An 11,303-nucleotide genomic window follows, 5' to 3' on the forward strand; every position below is an offset into this window, starting at 1 on the left:
GGTTTTCATCCTGTGCTTAAAATACTCTTTGAGGTATTAATTTCTGTGACAGAGCTTGTATTCTGTAAAATCTTGTTAGTACAATACTCACAGTGGGTCCCCAGTGCAACATTTCTAACACGGGTCATTCAACTTGGCATTTAAAGTTAAATTATGAGGAACATAGCAGTTATCATCCTGCATTTAGAAAACTTCCAGAAAACTGGATGATTTGCCCATTTGTCAGTAAGAGAAACCTGCAATGTACTGAATGGCACTCGCTATTATTTCTGAGCTTGGGCAGACATAAGGGGTAGTATAAAGCAGCTCCTGTACTTGGTGAATTGAAAGCAGATACTGTACTTAGTGAATTCCAGCTCTGTGTAGGACGTATCAAAGGCAGAAGAAGAGCAAGTTCAGTCAGCTTCACCTAAAGGCTTAAGCTGGTCCAGTGAAGAAAAAGTCAGACACCCCTCAGATGTGAGCAAATGAGCGTCAGCAGAGGCTGGGGGGCTTTTAACATGACAAGGAAATGAATGATGTGTGCTCTGTATCCAGGCTGGGGTAGGGTCAGGAGAACGGGGAGTGACTGAAAGAGATGAAGCTGCATGAAGAGGGGCTGTTGGCTAAGGAAGAGCTGGACAGACAACATACTGAGCAGAAGTGATGCTAACATGAAGCAGGCAGTGACTGGATGGAAGCTAATGAACTGGAGAGACATAATCATTGGCGAGTCTCCACTTGAACATTTTTCTACTACAGCTGCTCAGTCTGAAGACTCAGTATATAAAGTATTAAAATGCTACTGTAAATGTCTAAAATTCTTCTCCTCCTTCTAAGGTTGAGATATTTCTTCCTTCTCTTCTCCCGGAGAGCTCTCAAATCTTTTGTGACATAGATTACTTGGGAGGCTTTCAGATGGCAACATCCTCATTCGGTGGAGTGGGTTTCTACATGTCTAGATTTCTTGGACCCTGGAGGTAATTTTAAGTTGCCAACCCTCTCAGCAGCCACCCCAGAGGGCATGCTTTGCTCTGCCCCCCCCCAGCAGTGACACACCTGTACGCTGGAGTCCTGGACAAGGCAGAGCTGCTCCTGTATCTTCTGAAGCTCCTCCTGCTGCCACCGGATATTGGCCTGCAGGATCCGAGTCCGCTGCTCTAGCTGGTCCTTGATGGTCTGGAACATGCTGAACTGTGCTGAGAACTGGGAAAAAAGAGGGAAAAATCAGTCAGTAGAATACGAGCAGGCCTCAGTAGAACACTGGTCTGTAAGAAGTTAGTGGTTTCTTGATTGTAAAGCACAGCCAAAGGCATAAAAGACGTGTTTGTAATACACTAACATAGGCAGAGATAAATCTTGTCCATTTTCAATTTTATGCACATATATTAAATTGCCTCAGTCAGAGTGATCTGCTTACCACTGACCCTGTTCTGTTAGGGAATTATCAGAAGGGCCGTTTTTGAAAGTATGCTACTTTCAAATATCAAGAGCATCTTAATTGGATGGCAAATGAGTGCATTATTTTTATTAGCCTGTAGTTTGGAGCCCTTAGTGGGACATAACTGTTTATCCTGGATGTGTTTTACTAACGCTTTCCTTTTTCCACACAGAAAGAGCAGTGCTACAATGGCTTTTTCTGCTGATGCCTTACTATAGCATCACACAACTGCTGACCACAAGAAACACTTCTAGACTTCTACAGCTGAGCAGTAGGCAAGCTACAAAGAATACTCATTAAGTTATTTTTATACGTGATGTCAAATGAATAGCTCAGCTCAGTGGGAGAAAGGCTATTCTAAATAAGCATATAAAGTAGAGATCACTAATCAGGGTCAAGAAGAAAATGCAGCCTCCAGTAGCATAGCAGCAATACCTGGCACAAAGTGGAATCATTCAAGAAATGAGGAAGGGACTAACGCAGCAATAAATTTCTATTTTTATTTGGTGTTCTAGGGTATGACTCAAAGTCCACCAAAGTTAATTATTACTTTAATAGGCTTTGGAATCGTTGCTTTGCATGAGCTCATAGTCCAAAAGTAAAAAACAGTCTTTGGGAAAAAAAAGAACCACTTCAAAAAATCTGTGAGCTTTTCTGTTTTCAAGGCATCCAAGACCTGTCTAAAAACATTGCAGTGCTGTGAGTGTCCAGGGAAAAGAAAAATAATAATTTAGCTGTGATTTGAAAATGGTGCCCTGCTCCCGTGGTTGTTCCAGTGGCTCTGTGCTAATGGGTGAACAGATACATGCTGCTGGAGTCTTCCTGCTCCACAGAGCTGTGCTTGCTTACACCATTTCTGGCTTTTCAGTAGGAAAATAAAAATGGTAAGAAAAAGAGAATTAAGGAGAGCTGTAGTGCTAGCAACACTGTACAGGTAAATGAAATTTGTAGCTACTTAGAGAAATCTAAATGCAACAGGTCAGATTTGTATCATCAGCTAACTGCTTCACCTTAAACCAGCTAAGTATGTGAAATACCTTCACATTCCCTCCAGCACAGCTGAAATCTCCATGCAAAATGGCCTTTAGGTGAGAGAGGAGGAGAACTTCAGAGGGTTTATTTCTCTTTTCCATGTGGAGGGCAGCTTTCCCACACAGTCCAGGAGGCCACTGCTCAAAGAGTGGTGGCAGGGTGGAGGGGGTTTCACAACCAACCCTAGTGAGGGGTAAGGAGGGCTGCTAAGGTGGTCTGTGCAGTTTCTGCTGCCAGGGGCCCTCGGAGCTCACTTTGATGGCAAAGGCATCTGCCAGTGCTCCCAGCTTGCACCGTCTGCTCAGGGAGATAACGTGAACACTTGGCCTCTGGCACCATCACTCATGGAGCTTCCGCCTTCAGACAGCAGCACCATCATCTGCAACCCAGTCTTCCCCCAGAGCAGAAAGATGGTGTCACAGCTCCCCAAGGGAAGTTTGTGTTACTTCTAATTGGTGTTAAAGGGGAGAGGTCAGAGCAGTGTCCCCTTTTCTTGTCCATGTATAAAGTATTAACCCGAGGAATGGACAAGAGGAAGCCTCTGATGTTTGGGAACAAAGACAAGTGACTTAAAGGGGTGTGTGGTGCTGCTTGTTGTAGCCTGACTCCATGTTTCTGAAGAATGCCAGGTACCCTGATTTTAGGCATGGAATGACACTATGGTTTGCTTAGATGAGATGCAGCTAAGTCCTGCCTTAACCTGGTTCTGTACATGACTTTTTAAAAAGCCAAGTCTTGCAACCTGATTCTCTCTATACGGACTCTGTTAGTGAGGACTACTCAAATCTTTAAAAGGGTCCTTATCAGAAAGGAACTAAAATCAATTTTAGCCCAAAGCTTCACTTTCACTGTCTGGCTTGCTGATGGCAGGTTTTACATATACGTACAAACTCCTTGAAGACACTTTGGGAAAGGAACCTGATCTACTTCAATTAAAAAAATCTAAGGACTTTTTAAACAGATAATTTCACTATCATTTTATAGTTCAATACGAAACAAAATCAGCTTCCAGGCTTTAGTTTTGAATTTAAGTTTGCTCTGTGAAATTGCATGCAAAAATATATTGCTGTTGATTTTAAATTATTGTTTGGTTTGGTTTTCTTTAGCACCTTATATTTAGCATATTCATGTCGTATTGTCTTTTTGTTCTCTTTTTCATGTTTTTTTGTATTAACATTTAACACCAACAGTTATCTGGTCTACTATGGTGAGAGCCATTACAGAAGAAGACAAGGCACTTTCTTTTTTTGCTTTTTTCCCTTTCCCACTCTAACTCCCAAATTTGTTGATAACTCTAGCCATGACCCCTGTGATTACAAAGCTTTTATTGTTTTTGTACAGTGAGACGCTAACAGCGATTGACCTGCACCAGAGAGTGTTTATCTCAAGATCGTTAACCACTCTACTAATTAGGGGAGAAATCTGTAATTGTTTAATAAATTAAACAAGCTTAACTCAAAATGTTCCACAGAAAACGCTGCACAGCTTTAATTTTGCCAGGAGCGTCAGACGGAGCTGCTGTCTGTCTCAGGTACTTCCAGCTTCTGTGGGTTTCTCAGAAAGGTGCACACTGCACACAGAAAAGCGTCAGCGTCCCGCACGCTGCTGGGATGGCGTGGGCATGTTTGGGTGGGGACGGGCACCATCCTCCAGGCTCCATGAGTTACTGTCCAGACAGGCTGCACAGCCCCGGGAGAGAGACCAGCACCTCCTGGCTGTGACTTCTTTCCACCAGCACGGGCATCCGAAAGAGGCCGGCTGGACAGCCTGAGGAGGGGCTGCCTCTGCACGGGGTGCCACCCCAGGGTGCCCGAGGGACTCCCTCTCTCTAGGTGCTGGGGGGCTGCAGCCAGGGGAGGGACTGATGGCTCCTGTGTCTGTTGGGATAGTCCCTCATTTCAGATGTGATGAACAAAAAGACAGACACCTCAAAGACATCCTGTTCCTACAAGTTCCATGACAATAGGTAGCTGGGTAAAGAAAAGAGACCCTATTTATTCTGTAGCTCGATTTCCATTAAACCCTTCTCTTCTGCCTGCCTTCTAACTTGCAATCCTTCTGGCCAGTGCCAGAGACATGCAAAAGAGTTGCGATGGTCTCAAAAATACCAGATTGCTGTAATTTCATGAAAGCTTTAGCTGAGCAAAGGAGAAAGGGATCTACTCCTCCCCTCCTCCTGTGGTGATGGCTGGGTCCCCTGCACAAGCCTCGCAAGGTGCAGACCCTGGGAAACCACATTTCATTAGTTTTGCAGCTCACTGAACAACTTGTTCTTTCTTTCTGTCTTCTGAATAACACCTGTGCAATCCCAAACGTTTTATTAGTGCTAATTATTATTCAGCCATCAACATCCGCTGCGTTGTAGGGGATTTTAATTTATTACAATGAGGAAGGCAAACAAACAAATATTCTAGTAGGGAGCACTTGGTTTTAAGTAAACCATTTATATTCAGGTGACATCTAGTAGTGTGCTGTCTGTTCACTGAGACAAGCAAGGCAGAAGTGAAAACTGCATTTTGTTGGAGGCAAACCCACCGCAGCCTGTGCTTGAAACAAAACTAATCAAAGTTCAAGCAGATGGTGCCTGAGGCAGGAGCTGGCTGCTCGCTGCAGATGCGGCTGTGGCTGCTTAAAATGTCCTTCACCCCCCCGCTGCAACCCTGTAGCCAAACGTTAGCCACAAGGACACCCATCACAGAATCACTGTGGTTGGAAAGGACCTCCAGGACCATCAAGTCCAACCTTCCTCCCAAACCACTAGACCACAGCCTCAAGTGCTACATCTACTCAGCGTGGCTCTTGGCACACTGCGTTTCAGCTCCTGCCGTCAGTCCCCTCTGGCTGAGGGTGAGCAGCAGGAAGGCAACAGGAAGAACCTACACAGGTCCTCCTCATGGCCTGGCAGCAGGGTGGTGGGCTTGTGTTCTGTCCCTAAACTGCTGAGAAATGGTCAACTAGGAAACCAAAGAAATGTTAGTGGTGGGAAGCGCACGTCCCTGGGTTTCACCACTCCTTTGCTTAGCGCTGCAGGCACCTTGTCTTTTAAATAATGGATTAGCTTGCTGTAGGCTGACGTGTTTGCTGTCTTAAGGGGGAGGTAAGCAATTGAAGAAAGAAATTAATAGGTTATTAAAATGACTCAAGTCTGTGGAGGATGGCTACCTTTCCCAGGATTATCACTACGGGGTGTGAGCCTCAGCAACCAGAGCTGCAATGTCCTGGTGCCACTTCCCTGCTCCACATGAAGGGAAAGCTCCATCTGGAGCTTCAGCAAAAGCATTGCTGTGACCTTGCTGCCAGTCGAGAAGGGGGCTGCCTCTGTAGAAAGACTCAAGTCAGTCCTCTTCCTTTCACGGAGATTTAGTCAGCTCAAAGAGGCTTAACCAGTGGCTGTGCAACTGGACGATGCTCTGATCTGGTGGACAATAAATGGAGCTGGATGCCAGGAAGAGTGTTTTACTGGGAAGGGGTGAGGCAGCGAGGCTCTCTGTAAACAACTGGAAAGCATCTCTTCACAGAGAGCTTTGATGGAGAAGAAAGGGAGGCATAAAAAAAGTCAAACAAAACACATGTGTGTTTATAATAAATAAACTGAATTATGTTTGGAAATGCATTAATGAATAACAGAGAGAAATATCTGTAAAAGAAAATGAATGCTCGGAGCAGATAATTGATATGCTGTTTCTTCACTGCATGCTGGTGTGGAGTCGTGAAAAGAATATTAAACATAGAAGATAAATGAGACTTTGTTATTTTAAAGTCAGGGATCCTCAGGACTTTCTATGTTTTATATGCTACAGAAATAAAGTCTGGCATCTTGTGAGGGTGCACAAGGTATCAGCAGTAGAAGCAGCTTAGGTCCAGGACTACTCTGTCATTTCTAAAATCAGTGGATGATGGAGTGTATCATCACAGCATGACCACAGGAGAGAAATGATGTGATGGGAACATGGTAGTCAAATTTTTTCCTTCAAAATCCACTGTATATGGAACACTGAGGTGTCTTCTGGTGCCATCACCCACTTTTTAGACAGGCGTTAACAGATTTCACTGGAGGAATTTGCCTCTAGCAGCATCCTCACCATTACTGTCACAGTCACAAAATGTTTTTTGTTGAACTTGTGTGTCCCTTACTGCTGGTTTGTTCTCAATCAGCACAGACAAACAGGTGTCTTCAGGAGGACTGGGTCTTTGTTAGTTTTTTGGTTTAATTGTCAATGTGACCTTGATTTTGATGGGACCTGATTCTGTAGAAGCAAAGCTGAAGACTCGTTTTCCATATGTTTTTTGTCCTCCTGTAAAATAGGGGTGTGTGTGCACCTGGGCTTTTGCTCTTACTGCCTGTATGCAGTTACACGTTTAAACACACAAGTGTTCAATTCAGATTACTTTCCCACAATATTTTAAGAGTTTGATAGCTGGTAGATTTGGAGATATGAGCTGCTAAGGAGATAACCTACAAGCCCCAAAAGACTTGGTCCCTATCAATTTATCTACTAGGTGAAAGGAGAAAATATGAGGAGATAGGCAAGTGACCTGTCCCATTTCCAAATCCCCAACTAACCTGTGCCAGAGGTGCAGGCTGGTTTTGCAGAGTCGCTTGAGGCAGCAGCTGCTGAGGGAGAAGTTCACAAGGAGGCTGAGAAGGCAAAGAAACCTAGGTTAAGAACAAAACAAAACTTTATTTATAAGTTTAGCCCTTTTAGGTTTCTTTTAGTGCCATGGCTTTCGTCTAAGTCCTTTTCATTTGCTAAGCTGTGTATGTGGCACATGCTTCATATCATCTGGTTATTTTGATGACTCTTTGGACCGTTACCTGAAGAGTGGCAGGCTGACTGAGTCTGTGCACGGATAAATCCTGCTGCACGCCTGGTGTCCTTGGCAAGGGAGCGTTAGACTCTGCCATCAGCTTTGTTGGTGTAGCTGCAAGAAAAGCACCATTGAGTTCTCACATGCTGGAAACCATCCCCATTTGAAGTGGGAATTATGAGACCTAGCTAGCAATTATTACAGCCAGGCTGAATTCCAGTGGGAGTCAAGGCTGTTCTTGTTGACTTCAACGGCAGTAAAATCTAACTGATAAGGAGGGCCGGGGCAAAGATAAAAGTAAATGAGACAGATTATGATTCTGTGCTCCAATGAATGGAGCAAAAGGACCCAAGAGCTGTTCTAAACCAGCTGAAACTCCCTTCCCATGGGCCAAATAACCATAAATTTAGGTTAGCTCATTGGCTTTTCTTCCAGAGCAGGGAGCAGAAAGAGCATCTAATGTGTGCCCAGGTCAAGGCTGGAGCATCCTGTACCATGGCCAGAAGAGAATCACCCACACACTGTTATTACTCGCCTAAGTCTAGTTATATTGCTCATACTGATGCCCTCAAATCTGAAGCTATTAAGCCCTCATTTTCATAACAGACTGAAACAGCAGGTCTCACAGCTAGTCCCACTACTTATTTCCCCATGTATGGGTAGTTGCACTAGCACTCTCTGTGTTGTATGTTACCATTTCAGATTCTGCACTTCATTGTCAGCAACAGTTATCATCGATACCTCATAAATAATTGTTAAATTACCAACTGTGGTATACAGGCACACGTTCTGTAACTTGGGTAAATGAAAAATGATGCAGTAACCCGGGAATGCCACTCACATGCTGGGTCTGACTTGGGTGTGTGGGAAGATTTTGGTGAGCTCCTGGATGATACTGAGGGTGTCCGACTAGCGCTGAGGATTGAGGCACCAATATCAAGTGCATTAAAGTGCTGTTCAGGGTCCAAGCTGGTGCCACTGTCCTAAAACAAACAAACAAAGGGAGCAGGTACTGCATCTGCCAGGGTAAAAGCAAGTTGAAATACAATGCAGTGGTTGCACACCCAGTTCTTTGGGTGGCCTAAAATGACTTGAGCAGAACAAATCCCAAGCAGGCCAGCAGAAGACCTGGGCACAGGCGTCAACGTCCGTTCCAAACAGCACCTAACTGAAGCATTTTACAAAGAGCTGTCACTGAGTTGGAAATAAATAGCCAGGTACTGCCATAGTTGTTTTTTGCCTTCAGATGTTCTTTGGAATCTTTCTTTGGCAATCAGTTGGATGTGACAGCAGCTGTAACCTCTGTGAGACACTCGGCCATGCACTGGGGAGGAGCTTTTCTTTCTTCCCTCAGCACATCACTGAGTGGTAGCCAAGAAGGCTGGTTGCCAGAACGTGTCCAAATGATTCTTTAAACAGTAACAGCTTGCCAAGGAAAGGTGGAGGTATCTCACATTGCCCCCACCCATGTTCCAGTTAATTCCTGGCTGTTACTGTCTCCAGGTTTATCCTCTCAGGAGTTTATCCAATTTACTTTAAAATTATTCAAGTGAGCAATGAACTCTGAAGTTGAGGGAATCCACCCAGAAAGACAGTGCTGGAGTCTTCAGTGGTGTTAACATAGGAACAAGTTGTGATTACTGCATATATTCATCCAAAAATCGTTTTCTCTTTGTACCTTTAGTGCCGAGGACACAACCTCTGAGGACACTTCTACCAAGCCCATCTCCTGTCTCCTCTCCACCCGGACATCTGCATAACTGGATGTAAAATATAATTGCATGTATCAGTATGGATTGTTTTCTTTCATAAAATGTGCTTTAAGCAAATAGAGCAGTACATTGTTAAAACTTTTTACAGGTTAAATTACAGGTCAGTATATTAAAGTAGTATATATAAAGGTCAAGTTCACAGCCTACAACCACTTTATAACTTCATTGGAAAGCTTCCACACATCTCTTTAAAATGCAATGAAAGGATTAGAACTTAACTAATTATTAGAATAGTTAAGAGATCTGCCTATTCCTTATTTTTGCACAAAATGGAAAAATACAACAGTTAATCTGCCCCTAAACTCCTGATTGACAAATCAAGCTTGGGATAAAAAAGGGTTTAGTCTGATCATTTTTCTATAATGAACATCTATCCTTCAGAGAGTTCAGACTTCTTTTTTGTTACATAAAAGACAGATTTTTCTAAAAGAAAATTTTAGCAGCCATGAGAAAGCCCTTATCTTACTGTCCTTTATGTCCCCGCCGGCCGAAGGATTTTCCATACCTTACCACCATGTGTGTGCACACAATGAACTCTGGCTTGGAGTTCCACTGGTGGTAGGTGATATAGTAATGGGTCTGGAGCCAGATCCACTGCTGTCCTTTGGTCAGAAACCGATAGCAGCATGACTTCCCCTTGCCAAACTGCATCACTGTCAGCAGAAAATACACACAGCTTGTAGCACAATTTATGATGTGAAAATGACATGAAATGTGAAACGTGTGACAAAAGTATCTATGGCCCGATTGATTCCCACGGGAGACAGGAGTCTAAGCACCTTTCAAATGAGTGGCCCTGTCAGCTTTATCACAGAGCAAATATCACAAAGATCAGTAGGTATCTTTTTCTGACACTTGGAATGGCACATTCCTACACAAGACAATTAACCTTCACTTTGGACACTAACGCATTAATATCTGCTACAACTCAGACACGGATCTTACCCTGGTTTATGTGCTGATCACACACTGCTTAATTAGGCCTCTGGGATTAATTTCTATGAGTGATCATCCCAAGTTCTATACCAGAAAAGTATCAGATAAAAATGCCTGAAAAGATGGGTATTGTGTGCAGATTTGTTCAGAATGAAGTACAGGAGATCACATTGTGCAAAGACAAAAATAATTTGAACCTAAAAGAAACATCCCACTGACAAGAATTCAAAGTGCAGTAAACTGGGGTGTATTAAAGGTTCCCTGACGAAATTAATCTCTGCTTTCCCCCCCAGTGACTTCAAAGGGTTCCCAAACATGCACATATTTAGCCTTTCTGTATTTTAATGCCAACATACAAAAACTAAGGTTGGTGGGATATTTTCAGGCCACCCAGGGGTGGTAAGCTGAGATGTTCCAGCCAGTTCTCTAAGCAAATATTTCGAAAGCTTTGCCTCATTTTCTTTACTCATTGGAAGAGTTTTTCAATTAAATCTAATAGATCATATTTAAATAATCACAGATAATCCCAAATACTTGGTGAACAACATTAGGGCAAATAATCTGCAAGAACTTTACAAAATAGGATATCCTCTGAGAAGGCTTCAACTGTTCCTGTATATTCTTTACTAGTAGAGTGGGTGTCTAATATGGTGTATTTTATCCATTCAGTGAGTCCTACTGACTGCTTCTGGGGACACAGAGGGTAAAATTATATTTCTCAGAGCTTGGTACATCTGGCCCAGACGCCAATCAGCTGCAGGGCCCCCAGTCTGCTCTAACTCCACTAAGACATACAGATGTGAGGCAGGGGTCACCGCTCCCCTTCCAAATTTAAACCAATTTTAGCTGAAACTATGTTTCAGTGAAAAGAGGAGTCCTGGTGATTCCCAGTGAGCGTGGGCTGTGTGATACTCACAGTGTTCATGGCACCTTGCTAGCAGCTCTAGGTCATCTATATGGTAATAGTCGTAGCCAGAAGTACCCAGCACTTCAAAAGGCAAGTATCCTATAATCGGCGGCGCTCTGCAGGTAACACAACGCAGATGGATTCACACACCACAAAACGAGCAGTTCTGCACGTTGACATGGACATGCAAAAAGCCCAGATGTGCTCTCTGCTCATCACTGTGCTGTTGTCCGCCCCAGGAGACCAGATCCTGACTTCCCCCCGCCGTGTGCCAGGGATGCCCAGCTGGGCACAGCAATGCTGGTGGGCGAAGGCCACGACAGCCTCACCTTCTAGGGAAAATGTGGTTGTGGAAAGGAACTGGGGTTCTCGGGGCCCTTCTCAGGAGCAGGTGCTGGGAGGGAGCGGCCGCCTGGCTGCTCCTCGG

At 44.0% G+C, this 11,303-nt stretch overlaps 1 protein-coding gene across 1 annotated transcript in view; it reads right to left on the minus strand.

Moving 5' to 3' along the window:
* LOC103782392 (neuronal PAS domain-containing protein 2-like) overlaps positions 1 to 10,992 on the minus strand; it is a gene marked incomplete at both ends in the record, with an annotated part of 16,098 nt that extends 5,106 nt beyond the window's left edge. Inside the window, 7 exons of the mRNA XM_008950162.1 lie at positions 1,039 to 1,185; positions 7,017 to 7,109; positions 7,269 to 7,375; positions 8,103 to 8,244; positions 8,940 to 9,021; positions 9,539 to 9,686; positions 10,886 to 10,992. Of these exons, the coding sequence (XP_008948410.1) occupies positions 1,039 to 1,185; positions 7,017 to 7,109; positions 7,269 to 7,375; positions 8,103 to 8,244; positions 8,940 to 9,021; positions 9,539 to 9,686; positions 10,886 to 10,992 (826 nt within the window). The remainder of the gene's footprint in view (positions 1 to 1,038; positions 1,186 to 7,016; positions 7,110 to 7,268; positions 7,376 to 8,102; positions 8,245 to 8,939; positions 9,022 to 9,538; positions 9,687 to 10,885) is intronic.
* Positions 10,993 to 11,303: the final 311 nt, after the last annotated feature.

This window comes from Merops nubicus, unplaced genomic scaffold (genome assembly GCF_000691845.1).
Source record: "Merops nubicus isolate BGI_N331 unplaced genomic scaffold, ASM69184v1 scaffold48031, whole genome shotgun sequence".
Taxonomy (NCBI): domain Eukaryota; kingdom Metazoa; phylum Chordata; class Aves; order Coraciiformes; family Meropidae; genus Merops; species Merops nubicus.